This window comes from Nymphaea colorata, chromosome 11 (assembly GCF_008831285.2).
Source record: "Nymphaea colorata isolate Beijing-Zhang1983 chromosome 11, ASM883128v2, whole genome shotgun sequence".
NCBI lineage: Eukaryota > Viridiplantae > Streptophyta > Magnoliopsida > Nymphaeales > Nymphaeaceae > Nymphaea > Nymphaea colorata.
In genome coordinates, this window is record NC_045148.1 from 16817082 (window position 1) to 16831623 (window position 14542).

Sequence of the window (14542 nt, forward strand, 5' to 3'; positions counted from 1 at the left end):
TGACCGCACCTGACTCACGTTTGACCTTTTGGGTGCGCACCACAAGCGCACCTGTGCCCGCACCCGAAATGCGTCAGGTGCGGGTGCAGGCTCAAACTGGAAGCACCCAGGTGACAGAGACTTCAATGTGTTTGGTCCTTTCATGAAAGACCGAATTTGCCCTAATATATATTGCAGTCATATTATCGCATATAAGCTTTATAGGATTTCGCACATCAATATTCATATCCTTCAGAAGGGCTTTAATCCACACAAGCTCACATGTACATTCAGCCATAGCTCTGTATTCTGCTTCAGCACTTGATCGAGCAACTACAGACTGTTTTTTGCTTCTCCAAGTTATAAGATTTCCTCCAACGAAGGTGCAGAAACCAGATATAGATCTTCGATCGTTTGAATCCCCTGCCCAGTCTGCATCAGTATAATCCACGACATCTAAGGGCAGATCACATTTCATTAAAATTCATTTTCCAGGGCATCTTTTCAAATACCTCAAGATTCTATGGGCAGCTTCAATATGAGTTGATCTAGGAGAATGCACAAACTGGCTAATGAAGCTTCTTACAGCGTATGATATGTCTGGTCTTGTAATAGTTAGATATATGAGCTTACCAACGAGTTTCTAAAAGCTTTGAATATTCTCGACTAGTTCTCTTTCATTTTTCTTTAATTTGCACTTGGTTTCAAGTGGTGTTTCTGCTGGTTTGGCAGCCAAGCATCATGTTTCTTTCAATAGATCTAACATATATTTCCTTTGGCAAAGAAAGACTCCTTTGTTTGAGTGTGCAACTTCAATCCCTAAGAAGAATCTTAGTATTTCCAAATCTTTGATTTCAAAAAGCTGATTTAGATAGTCTTTGACGCGTGGCATAAAATCGACATCACCTGTCATTATTATGTCGTCCACATATACTAGGAGAATGCAACTTTTAGAATTCCTCAAAGACGTAAACATAGTATGATCAGCACTACTTCTTTTGAAGCCCATTTTTGAAAGTGTATCACTGAAACGAGAGAACCAAGCTCGCGGTGGCTGTTTCAAACCTTAAAGAGCCTTTTTCAACTTACATACATACATGTGCTCATTCTTTATGCCTTTTTGGAGCCTCCATATTGACTTCCTCATTGAGATCACCATGAAGAAAGACATTTTTCACATCAAGTTGAGTCAGAGGCCATTTCTTGTTTGCTGCTACTGAGATTAAAGTACAGACAGAACTCATCTTTGCAACGGGAGCAAATGTTTCAGTATAGTCAATACCTTCAGTTTGAGTGAATCATTTGGTGACCAACCGAGCTTTGTAGGGCTTCACACTTCCATCGCTGTTATATTTTGCTCGATAGACCCACTTGCATCCAACCAGCTTTTTGCCATCAGGTAGAGGAACTAGGACCCATGTCTGATTTTTTTACAATGTTGCAAGCTCCCCTTTCATTGCATTACACCACTTTGGATCAGATTTTGCCTCCTCATAGTTTTTGGTTCGTGTTGGGAGTATGTGTTTAGGATATAGGATTTATAGTGAATGGATAGATTTTCGAAAGATAGGTATTGGTCTATGGAATGTTTTTTGTTTGCTGTAAGATAGGTGTAATAGTCACTAAATTTTGTTGGTGCTCTAGTAGGTCGGGTGGATCGTCTAGTGGAATTTTCTGGTTGGCTTGAGTTACTGAAGTTGGAATTTAGCTCAGTGGAAAGAGTGCTGGGATTGGTGTTGGTATCAGGTTGTTCAGTTCTTAGAGGCGAAAGTAAGGACACATCATTTGGGACGATTTTGTCTACTTCAAAGTGGGGTTCAACCATAGGCAATACGAGCTGCTTACTATCATTAGGAGTTTCATAGTTGATTTCAGTCGTTGTCAAAGTGGACTGCTTGATGGGATTAGCAACATTCATCTCCCCCTGTCTTTGATGCTCAAAGAAGGATTTATGTTAAAAAAACTTCACATCACGAGATATAAGTAACCTTCTAGTAACTGGATCATAATATTTGTATCCCTTCTTTCTGCTAGAATAGTCAATGCTTTTGACAGCATGTTTTTCAAATTTGTTCCTAAATTTTTCTTGTATATGAACATAACACTTGCATCCAAAAACTTTAAGATGCTTTATAGAAACTTTTCTATTGAGAAGAAGTTCTATAGGAACTTGATTTTCAATGTTGGAACTAGGTGCTCTATTAACAATATAACAGGCCGTAGCAATAGCGTCATTCCAGAAACGAAAGGGAACATGCATGTGAGTCATAAGAGATCGAACAATATTCAACAGTTGCTTATTTTTTCGTTCAGCCACTCCGTTCTATTATGGGGTACCTGCACAAGAATACTGAGGTTGTATTCCTTCCCCTTTTAGAAAGGTTTCAAGAGCATCATTCACATATTCTCCTCCATTGTCAGACCTAAGTTTTTTAATTTTGACTCCATATTGAGTATGCACCATATTGAAAAAATCTTTAAATGCACTAAAAACTTCACTCTTATATTTAAGAAAAAACAACCAAGTCATGCGAGTCTTATCATCAATAAAGGAGACATAATATCTGAAGCCAGAGTATGACGTTTCTGGGGCTGGTCCCCAAACATCAGAATGAACTAAATCAAAAATATCCTTTGATTTTTCCGTAGAAGATTGAAAAGGTAATCTCGTGGACTTAGAAAATTCATAAGCATCACATAGTTTATTTTCAACTGTAAGATTTGGAATAAGACGAGTTAAGCTTTGATCAAAGATGTGACCAAGTTTGGTGTGCCAAGTCCAGTAGTGAGAATGTTGGTCTTGCTGATCATTCACCATGAGGTTACAACAATTTTCGTCCATCACGTATAGCCCATTCTGCTCATGCCCTCTACCAATCTCCTGTTTCGTCACACAATCCTGAAATATCACATCCTTTGAAGAAAAAACAACCAAACAGTTGTGAGACTTGGTTAATTTGCTAACAGACATGAGATTTGCTAACAATTTTGGAATATATAAAACTTGAGATTTCTGCCATTTCTTAAAAAATATTGTTTCACTGTATCCCTCAGCAGTAATGAGTGATCCATCAACTGTAAAGACTGATCGTTGTCTTGTTTTGTCAAGATTAATCAATTGTGTTAAATCACTAGACATATGATCAGTGGCCCCTATATCAACCACCCAAGTAGGATGATTTAAAGTAGCAGTCAAAGCAAAGTTATTACCTTCAGAATTGCTGACGGGCTGAGAAGATATTAAATTGGTCTTTGCGAACTTTTGAAAAAATTTCTCAAGATCGTCCTTAGTGACAAAGTTGGCTGAATCAAGATTGGTGGAGGACGTCGCTTTGTCTCTTGTTGGTCTTCCAACTAGCTCCCAACATTTTTCACGAGTGTGACCAGACCTCTTGCAGTGGGTGCATCTAAATTTATTTCTTCCTTTCTGATAATTGAAGTTGGCGTTGGGAGGTTTGTTGGTGCTCAGATTTTTTTGATCCCCCTTGACAAAGTCGGCTTGAGCGACGCACGCCATTTTTTCACGGCTTTCTTTAGAAATTTCAGTTTTGGAGTGCATAACTTGTCTTCGTGCAACCTCTCTTTGTAACATTTGATAGACATTGTTGAAGTTAGGCAGCGGAGTGGTATTGAGGATTTGACTCCTAATACCTTTATAATCGGCTCCTAAACCTGCCAACAACATAAAGATTTTGTCTTCTTCAAATCGGATCTTGTATGTATCAGGATCAGTTGTAGCAGGCCTATATTGCAGAAGTTCATCAAATCGACTTTTAAGTTCTCCTATGTAGAGATTCAATGGCTTGTCACCTTTCATAAGTTTTGCAATTTCAACTTGAATTTGATAAACCCGTGCGAGGTTATTTTGTTCGGAAAAGAGTTGTTTTAACTCATCCCAAATCTCCTTGGCAGTTTCTTGATACAAAAACAGATTTGAAATAGAGGGTTCCATAGAATTGATGAGCCATGACATCACCATATCATTTTCAGATTGCCAGTCGTCAAATCTGGGATCTGACCTGTCAGGAGGACTAATCTTCCTGTTTACATATCCAACCTTGGATCGACCGCTTAGAAACAGTCGAGCCGCCTTAGCCCAACTTAAGTAGTTGGTGCCATAGGGTATTGGTGATTTTAAGATGTTGGCTGCTTTGCTCGTTGCTACTGAGACGTCTTAAATTTTCTAGAGTCTCTTGCTAATTATTTGCCATGGAATAATAGGAAAAAACAAAGAACCAAATGCAGCTCACAAGGTTGCAAACAAGTTACCGATAATACACCAATTAGCAAACTGGGAAGGCGTAGATAAAGAAGCAGCCAATCAATCCCTCGTTTCAGAATTTAAAGGAGCATATATGCACAATCAATCATGCTCATAGTAATCTCAAGTCAAGGAAGATGAGAAAAAATCACCCGAATGAAGAAATTGTAGTTCCCCTTTAGAAAACCAAAGGCGGCGATAAAAAACCCTTTTATCCTTCTCCTCGGATCCCAACAGCAGCAGCGGATATTGAAGAAGTCCTGGCTAAGAGAACAGGCGGTGGTCGCAGCGGATAATGAAGAAGTCCCTTTTAGAAAACTCCCCAACGGTAGTTAGAAAACAGGGGAGGCGCAAACAGGGGAGGTGCTGTTCGCCGCCTTCTTCCACCTCCTACTTGTCGCCGCCGACACCCAGATCCTCAACATCTACACCGGCGAGCAGTGGGAGAGCGCACGTTAATGCTGCCTTCTACAGTGGCAGCATTAGAAAATAGGTGGCGTGGTCTGATACCTCTGTTACACTCACGACCTGCCTCCAAGTTGCAGAAGAAAGAAATAGTAGCGGCTTCACATTTCCCGCTTTGATACCATGATAGAAAACATGAGAAGGGAGCGACAAAGAAGGAAGCAACGCAAATTTACGTGGTTAGGCACTTTGGCCTATGTCCAAGGAGGAAGAAGAGGCTGCTGTTTTATTTATCCTCACACATTTACAATCAAAGAGAAAATGAGGGTTTTATACATTCCAAAGGGACGATAACTAGGAAGACCGTTATTTTATCTTTCCATAAAATAGAAATGATTTTCTTCCTTCTCATCGTGACTTTCCTTCATTCTCGTTGTAACTGCAAAATATTGTTGATCTTGAATTTTTTGGCAGCAACAATCTTCTTCCACAAATCTCCTAACATTGTACGTGTCTCCACAGACGAACCAAACAAGACGCGATTCAGAACATCGCTTATTCGCTTCACTGACTACTTGCCTGACGATTTTTAGTCCAAAAAGGGAAGAAAAGAAAAGAACAGAAGAGCTTGGAAGCAATTAGTTCTACTACATGGGGGGAGTGGGAGGTGGAGGTACACCGAAACTCAAGTATGGCTTGCGATTGGGAATAGGCGACTGCGGGCTCTGATCAGCCTTCTTGCTAGAAGCCCATGGAGATTCTTGCCCCATCAAACTTGCCAATTCCCTCTGTAAGTATTTCCCGGGGTGTATTCCAATATGTTATCGCGTGCTGATAACCTTCTTCCCGATTTTCCAGCTGCTGCCATGGAAGGGATAGTATGCCGTGGGTTTCCCTGTTGCTGTTGCTGCAGCAGAGTAGCTCATCACAAGCAAGGCCACAGCGGCAAACAGTAAGGGTGTCTTGACAATCCAGCAACCCATTCAGCGAGCAAGAGAGCGAATAGGACTGTTCAACTGTGGCCCGTGTATGTAGGATGAAGAAGGAAGGGTGGGAGTCGAAGTATTTAATTATCAGAGATCCGCTGAGTCAAGGGTGACGGCAAGTGCGACTGCTTTGGAACATGGAAGAAGATGACATCACAGTTCTAGCATCCATGGGACCATAAGGTTCGTAGAAAGACCCACGGTTGGCCTGATCCCATTGAAATGTCGGTTTCACAGACATTTCTTTGCAATAAAGTCATTTTTATCGTATCCGAAATATCTTCTTCCAAAGAACTAAGTGTAATTCAGCTTCGGCGTTTTATTTAACTGTGTGTATTCGGCGGCCCTACCATTAGAAGGCGAACGTGAAGAGGAAACAACCAAGAAGAAGCAAGGGAGTACCAAGATGCCACAGCCACTGTTTTTTGACTTGCAAAGAAAGTTGAAGATGGAGTGCCTAAGCAAGAAGGGAGCCTTTAAAGTACGCATGAAATTTTCTCCTGTTCATTTGCAATCAATCAAGCTGGTAGATAAGATAAGACGAGAGTGTTCATTGAGTTTGCCTTGTCTAAGGAACTAAAGGAAGAAAATTTGGTGGCCTTAATAAATATTCCAAGAAGTGGAGCCTTTGTGTATGCTTCATCACCGACTGTTTAGAAGAGTGGAGCTAGAAAACGCTCGGGTTCTCTCTTGCCTGGTCGTTGAGCTCATGTTAGGTTCCACTACTGGCCAAAAGTAATAACAAAAAATTATTAGAATGTAGTGGAGCTCTTTTGTGGTTGTCAACTCAGTTGGCGATCTTCTTTGGCGAGTTTTTTTTGTAGTTCTTTCGTCCTTCTAAGCATTTCATTAATGAATAGTGGTTGGTTACTACTCAAGCGTTTGTGCAGTTTTATGTTGCTTGGATAAGTTCATTTTGTGAGCTCAATTTGATTAGTGAAACTCTACCAAAGCTACAATTGAAAATTATTTGGGATATGGGACTCCGCATAAGCTATTAAATATTTGAATTTGGATGTTCTGGAAGTTGGTATTTAAGTACATTTAAGGTCCAAAATTTTTACGTTCTTTGCCTTCGTGTCTATAGTGGTGGCCTGAACATGCCACTACCTAAAGGGTAATTTGGCAATAGAGATATTGTGTGAGTATCCAATGAAAAATTTGCTATGTCTACACTGACTGGCGCATTCACATCCCTGCACCTGTATCGACGCCCATACAACTTTTCTTACTGCTCACAGGTTGTATCCGTCCTTGTCACATGTTGTGTCGGTTATGGGATTTCTGTACCTGCACCTACACACATATGGGCACCCATGTGACTCAGTTGGTGGTCCATTTTTGAAAAACCTCTGGTTCTTAGTTTGAAATAATGGTTCACATGGCACTGTAATAAAAATGATGCATGCTCGATATATAGATGCTTTGCCATGAGTTGATTATTCTTTTCTTTAGAAGAAATCTGACCAATTGGCTTCGAAAATCAGATTTTATAATATGAGGTAATCCGATTTACCATTGAATCTAGCTGAGCGAGGTACCATTTAGTTGGATTCAGATTTGGACCTAGACATGGACATTTAAAACCAAATCTGAATCCAATGGGTCGATTGACTATTCTCTTTAAAAAGCCTGCTGAGATTTTCATTAATGTATAACAATATCGTATAGACAAAAAAATAAATAAATAAATAAAGGGACAGAAACAGAGGAAGAATAAACAAACAGAAAAAAAACTAAAAAGATAAAGGCGACTGCAAAGCGCAGCCACTCGTGAGGCTCAATTATTCTTATTAGATGCCGTAGGTAGAGTCATTTTCAGCATGTCTGAAAAATCTTCTTCCACAGAACCAACTATAATTCAGCTTGGGCGTTTTCTTTTACTGATTGTGTCTCGCTGGAATGATCGAAGTTCAGAGGGATCCCTTTTTCTCAAAAACCAATATAATTTCTGTGGGTGAAAATATAGACCCTATATATAACTAAGATTTAAACCCGAACAATTACTTGGAGAAAACTGACAGAGTCTCGACATTCAAAATATTCTCAATAATAAACTTGACAAATCATATTTAATGATAACTTAATAACCAACACAAATAACAAATAACTCATAAAATGAACTAAAACCCTGCAACCTATAAATTACAGAATATAAATTATTTTATTCATCAAAATGAACATTCCAAAGAGAGACACAAGGAAACTCACCTAAGCTCACATAGTGAGCTTTTACACCCAAGCACTCTCATGCCCTTTGCACCCATTTCCCTTGCACTTAAATCTCACTTAATGGTCAGACACTAGCTCACACAGTGAGCACACATTAAACACTGCTCAAGGAATTCAACTCCAATTCATAGGGAGGGCAAATCGGTGGTGGATGAATCCACCGAATTCTATATATATAATCATTACATTTAAGTACCGTCTTTCGAAAGGAGGCTCACAGCTTCTTGAGTCTCCACGACTCTTCAGTGACGACTCCTTACAATTTCTATTTTTTGTTTTTTGGTGCGGCCTCCCCACTCTCATTGAAGGAGAATGCGAACAGGATTATGATTTAAAAAAAAAAAAATTGCCTTAAAATTGAGGTCGTTAAACTACCTTAATATTGCATCAACTGTACAAGAGGGTTTGTAGCGTGCCAAAAGTACGTTTGGGAAGAAACTTAGTCGTGAGGGTTGCTGGTCGTCCAAAAGCATTGCCTTGAAGGATGTGGCTCTTCTCCACTTGGTGGTATTGCAAGGATGGTCATTTGGTTCCTTTGTGACATAGCCTGGATCGGCTGTCATATGGCTACACCCTGTCCTTTGATCGTATTTGCTTTTCCATAAGTTAGGAAGGTGTAATCCCCAAAAACTAACTCCTTACATCCATTAGAAACCGATAAATTAATTCAGCATCTTATGATCAATGCTCTAATTATACAAACAATTGTTGACAAAAAAGTGCACTTTCAAACAAGAAAAGGGGGATGGAATCATGGCCGGTATCTGAGCAATTCGTCCTGTTGCTTTCACGGAACTACCCTCTTGTATCATCAAACCGTCACCCATTAATACAATGCCAACATTATTGGATTCCAAATTCAGAGCAATACCTATCGTACCCTCTTCAAACTCTACTAATTCACCTGCCATTACTTCATCAAGACCATGAATACGAGCAATGCCATCGCCCACTTGAAGTACGGTACCAGTGTTCACAATCTTTACTTCTCTATTATATTGCTCAATCCGTTCGCGGATAATATTACTAATTTCTTCGGCTCGAATGGTTACCATTAGTATCTCTTAATTCTTTCTAGCAAGCAAAAAAGGAGAAAAATAATACCTATCCTATAGTAGAAGGACTAATCGGTTATTTCTTTCATGGCCCCAAGTATGCCAATATTAGCACCGATGGTGCGTAAATGTAACTCGTCGTTCAAACAATTATTCAGAGTTCCTAGAGCCCCTTGTAAGGTATCTGTAGCTACTGCTGTTTTACCGGTCTGTCTGTCCCCAATAATTAATTCTCGCTGACCGCGTCCTATAGGGATCATCGAATCAATAGCAATAAGCCCCGTTTGAAGAGGCTTATATACGGAACGTCTCGAAATAATACCTGGAGCGGGAGGCTCAATTAACCGATATTCAGAAGCTAAAATTTCACCCCTCCCATCAATAGGTTTAGCTAGGGCAATTCATCTGCTTTTCACGTTCCGTGAATAGCCGGGACATTGAGGAATATCCAGAAGGGTATTTCGGGAATCGATCTGATTCTATCTCTGTTCGTTCCGTTTGAAGAGAGGAAGGATCCCAAAGAATCAATCTTTCTTTTAGTTGCTGAATCTCTGTTTGATTGATCAATGTGTGATATTCCGAATCCTCATTCCTAATGGAATCGAAATGATCTCTGGATTGATCAGAAGATCCTTTCAATTGGCTAGAATCCATTACTTGAACGAAAATAGATCTTGTGGAATCAAAATCACAAGTGAACACCATCCTGAAAGGGAGGTGGCGGAGGCTTTAGCCCTCTGTACGGAGGCTTGCAGCTTAAAGTCTGCGGGCTTGGGCTTGGGTTGTATGGGTGCGGGGGAGGAGGAGGATACGGCCTCTTGCTAGACAACCATGGGTCATCCACGGCGAAAAACGGCGTTATATTGAAAAAAACGCGCATTATACTCTAAAAACGCTTCAGCCGAAAAAAACGGGAATAAAACGCATCTTTTTAAAAAAAAGGGCAAATTTTAAAAAACGCGTATAAAACGCGTCTCGCGTTTTCCTTTAACGGTCTAAGAATGAAAATGGCACAGTTGTAATATTGTTTAAAACATTTGTTTTTTTCAAACTTGTTCGACCTTTTAGTGGCAAAAGAGTATTTTCACATAGCAAAAGAGGGCTTAGGGTTAAAAACTTGAAATCGACGAGTTTTCTTCGTGAGTCTTCGACGTTCTGAGTTCTTCTTCCGTCGTTCTTCGTGAGTCTTCTCTTCGACCGTTCGAGACAGAGAGGCGTTCAAGATTATTTTGCAGAATCTGAACTCTAAAGAGCAGGGCATTCGACATTCGGCTGGTTTCGTCTGGTCTGATCGTCTTCTTCTCGTTTTCATCTGGCTGAAGAGGAGGGCATTCAAGATTCGACTTCCTTTGTCTCCATCTAGTTTTCATTCGGTTGAAGTCTCTTTTTCATTCGAACGGTGACAGGTTCTCTTTTCATGTTCGATTTAGCTGTTTTGGTTTGTTTTTTTCTCTTTTTAAGACTTTAAGTTATTTCCCCTGCATTTTTCTTGTTGCCGTATGCATCAATGCATGTTGCTTATCTAGTTATTTTGTTAGTTATGCATTTGTTAGTTATGCTTATGCATTTGATAGATTGTTAGTTTTTATTATCTAATTTTAATTTTAATTTGTTGCTTATCTAGTCATTTTTCACTGTTTTTTTTAATTTCTCATTTACTTTCTTTTTATATAATTATCAGGATTTTTTATTTTTTTAAAAAAAATTGCCGTCTTTTTTCCATTTTATTTTCGAGATATATAACTTTACTGTATTATACTTGTTTTTTTTTTCGTATAATACCCGTACCCGTTTAATGTGACAATGGTACCTTAGCTACCTTATCCCTCATCTGTGCGTACTCCCCGCTGAATGGTACTCCCCCATCTTGTGGCCTGGCGATGACAACCTTCATCCCCACTTTCCTGCTGCTCTCATGTCTGAGGTCATGCGCAGCTTCCCTTGATTCGTACTTTGCTGGTGTAGAATGGCTCATTACAAGTATGGCCGTCGTCATGAGCAATACAGATATGGTGAGCCTGCAACCCCTCTTTATCAGAGAGAGAAGGTTGAGCCAGCATACTCAAGTGTACGTAGCATAGTCACACTTGTGCTTTAAATGGCAAGACGCTTCCCCAGTCTCAGGGGCTATGGTTATAATATAATATCAGGTAATCATGTGAATCAATCAACTAATTATACTAGAATCAAAAGCAAAGAAATAAAATAACATCTATGAACAACATTGATGGCTTACTAATTTTATTGGAAACGACGAAAGAAACGCCCGCTTGGAACTTGTGAGTGCTGCTCCTGAATTTCTGATAAGGTGGTATCAAACCAGAAGCTGTTCTGATGATTTGGAAGGAGAAACAGAAGGCAGAATTAGGAGGGGACATGGCGGTTGGTACCCCATTCCTACGATCTGGTTGTTGAGGATAAAGTTGAGCGCCTTCCTGCTTGTGTGGTTAGCATTGTAAGGGTGAGGGGTCGGCCAAGTCGCATTCATTCGCAAGGCATGACAGAATCGAAGTCGTTGTTTACTGCAAAAGAGAAAGAGACGTTGCACTGCAAAAGAGAAAGAGACGTTGCACTGCAAAAGAGAAAGAGAAAGAGAAAGAGCGCCTTAACTGTCTCTGCTTTTGATATATTTTAGCTATCATCCACATTTAAATGTTGTTCAGTTGAGGAGGTAGCAGTCAAACCTTAAAATTCCTCCCAATATTAAACTTTTTTCACCACGTAACTCTGAACTTCTTTCACCGCATAACGCTGACATTGCTATAAAGTATCAGATCCCTTTGAAAGGCGCACCACATCAAGTCATTTACTTTGCAGACATGAATCTATATGCATTTATAATGTCGATTCCTGTAAGCGCAACTACCCTGTTTTACTAACATCAGCTTCTTCTTATATTAGCTGCCATTTATGAAATTTTGTGCATTATTCTATATGGCTGTTTGCCTATTGTGTGAATTTCTAAGGAAGTTGTCTTCTGTGGTTTGGCACCTTAAATTTTTGTATTGCTTATGTAGCCAAAAGAATCATCTAACTTCTTACTTCTGGGCCTCATCTTGCTGGTACACATATTTGTAGCCAAATTTTTTTAAATTTTTTATACTGCTTATGTAGCCAAAAGCATCATTCTATTCAGTTTAAGTGGTTCAATTACAGAAAAAAAAAAAGTCAAGAGTTTGTAAAATTTCATGACTCTGTGGGTACCTTGCATGCTGTTGAACTTTCATGGCAACATAAGTATTTATTGACAAAATAAGATAAAACTAGTGTTAACATTTGTACATTTAACTTGTAGACAAGCAGGTGGTCCGGGAGGCCTACCTCCCATCAGGATTTGCATTGGAAGTTTAGCGAAGCGAGTGATTTCTGCAGAGCCCTAACATACAGCCAATAAAATGAAAATGTATATCCAAATTTGGGAACAAGAAGTCCTCAAGTTACACAGATTGGGGACAAGAAGTCTCCAAGTTACAATAATAAACCATAAGACAAAATAAAAAAGACGAAATATACAATACAACTCACAGAAAACGAAATAAGAGGGGTGGAGAGAGAGTGGAAGGATGGAACGGCACCATCACCCAGCCGCAGAAAAAGGACGACTCTACAGTCGAATGGCAAAATGGACATCCCCATGCACAAGACGAGCCATAGACCCCCACAAAGAGAAACTGCCCCTGAAGACCCTGTTGTTTCGCTCCTCTCAAATGCGCCACCAAGCTGAAATGAGCCATAACCTCCAAACATGACTCTAGTAAACGGACAAATGGGGGGAATGATAGAAGAGAAAAAGAAGACAAATGAAGGGACTTACGTTAGGAGCCAAGATATAATCTGCTCAACAAAGATTGATATAAGTTGACACTTATTTCCTCCTTAGCCTTCTTCATGGGGTAGAACTTTCTTTAAAACGACGACCATGAAATCCATCTAAACTTTACATAAAATTATATCCAAAGCATATTATGAATCAGTGGTGGATTCAGCACATAAGCACAAATCCAATGCATGGTAGAATACTGTTGCTCATAGTTACTAAAATGTCTTTCTAGTTGGGCCAATTTGGGCCTTAAATTACACTGATCTATAAGTTGGACATTTCGTTGCCTTCTAATATAAGAGCTGTGTATCCATCCGGACCCAAACTTTTAATGAACTTTTCACAAAGTAAAATGCATAGGTTGGCTCGCCAAATCTCCGGTTGGTATAGACAACAAGGGGAGAGTCCACGGTTATGGTGGAGGGTCGGACGTTCTAAGTGCTTACATCTTACAGTTCAGGTCACACGCTATGGCCTTTCTATAAGTGCATGGGCAGAGGAAATCGAGACAGCTGAATCTAATTTTTATGACCCAATTAGCCGTATATACATATTTGCTGGATTCATTTGAGAGTTATTAATTTGTTCGAAATTGTAATATTTTGAAGGCTAGGAGTTTCTTAAATTTTCTAACACAATAGCCCCTTGGTAGTTTTAGAACAACCGCATCAAGTTTTCTTTTTCTTTTTTTTCAGTCTCTCAATTAGTATACAATTTTATGCGACGAGTTCTCTTCTTCGGCTAGCTAGTTCTTCAAAATTAATTAATTTTTCCTTTTGCTGCGACGAGTTCTCTTCTTCGGCTAGCTAGTTCTTCAAAATTAATTAATTTTTCCTTTTGCTGATTACTGATTATCAGATGAACCTTTGCACTTTGATTTTGAAGGGCAAAGTGAAGGAACAGGAGCTAGACCCGTTCCTGGTGCTCGTGTTTGCAAAGAGCATGGAGGATTTCAAAGGGGTGGTGGAGGTAGAAGTCAAATGGTTCAAAGTTCAAACCCAATCCTTATGACTTGGATCCAGTTTCAACTGTTATCAGGTTTAGAGTCAATGATCCATATCAAAAGCGGTGGATAAATTATGCACATTACCTCATTAGTTCAGGTCACCACTAATTGAATCTCGATCCCTTCCCAAATAACTTACTGTATAAAAATCATGAAAAATTCTTGGCTCCGCCCTGACGGCAGAAACCATCTATTGAGATATTAGCCAGTCACTTTCTTTGCTTTTGAAAATGTTATAACTTTAACTTTCTATAAGAAGCACTGCTCGACAGTGGCTGCGTCATGGTAACGCTTTCGCTCGATCAGAATATTGGTGTTCTTGTTTTGAATTGAATAGTTCTTTGCGCTCATAAACATGATAAAATCACACAAAATGCTCAAATGAACGTGTTATAAATTCATATTGCGCTTTTTGATATATTCATGGGCCGTTTCTACATATAAAGAAGATTCCGGAAAACATGGCGTACGTCATAAATGGTTTCTCATGAGTCAGTTTCAAGCATAGGATTTCCATGTCAATTAATCCTGAAAAGCATTGGACCAAAATTATCTTTGAATCTCACGAAAAGGAAACCTCGTCGGTCTCGTCTGTTCAGTACGTTCTCCTGTCTGATAGTTTAACCTCAGCGAAAGCACAGGTATTTTATTTCCGGCCCATTTTTGTTTTCAAAAACGGGAATATTGTGTAAAGCGACTTTGATTTTATTTTACATATTGGGGAATTAAACCTTCTAAAAATTACTTCTATGTTATTGTTGGTCAAGGTCGACTTCTTTTGAGACGGACTACCCTAAT

At 39.5% G+C, this 14542-nt stretch overlaps 1 protein-coding gene and 1 long non-coding RNA gene across 3 annotated transcripts; one reads left to right on the top strand and one right to left on the bottom strand.

Moving 5' to 3' along the window:
- Nucleotides 1–2627: 2627 nt before the first annotated feature.
- On the bottom strand, nt 2628–13574 carry LOC126410534 (uncharacterized). 2 transcript variants are annotated; one of them, XR_007574713.1, is made up of 3 exons: nt 4393–4532; nt 3190–3651; nt 2628–2893 (listed from the first exon to the last, which is right to left on the bottom strand). XR_007574713.1 is itself a non-coding variant. In XM_050080556.1 (3 exons), the coding sequence occupies exons 1-3, from the start codon at nt 11294–11296 to the stop codon at nt 2850–2852; spliced, it is 648 nt and encodes a 215-aa protein (XP_049936513.1). In that variant the 5' UTR covers nt 11297–13574; the 3' UTR covers nt 2628–2849. The 2 variants fall into 2 exon arrangements, 1 of the variants encoding a protein (XP_049936513.1); XM_050080556.1 differs by lacking the exon at nt 4393–4532 and adding an exon at nt 11155–13574.
- LOC126410535 (uncharacterized) lies at nt 4410–6509 on the top strand. Its single transcript, XR_007574714.1, has 2 exons — nt 4410–5435; nt 5504–6509. It is a non-coding gene; the product is annotated as an uncharacterized LOC126410535 (long non-coding RNA).
- Nucleotides 13575–14542: the final 968 nt, after the last annotated feature.

Coding starts and splice junctions, on each gene's coding strand:
- LOC126410534 (XM_050080556.1), bottom strand. CDS start 11,296: ATGTCCCCTCCTAATTCTGCCTTCTGTTTCTCCTTCCAAATCATCAGA. Junction 3,652..11,154: donor CGTCGTTTCCAATAAAATTA/GTAAGCCATCAA, acceptor TGTTGTTGGCAG/GTTTAGGAGCCGATTATAAA. Junction 2,894..3,189: donor GCCCGTCAGCAATTCTGAAG/GTAATAACTTTG, acceptor TTTTCTTCAAAG/GATGTGATATTTCAGGATTG.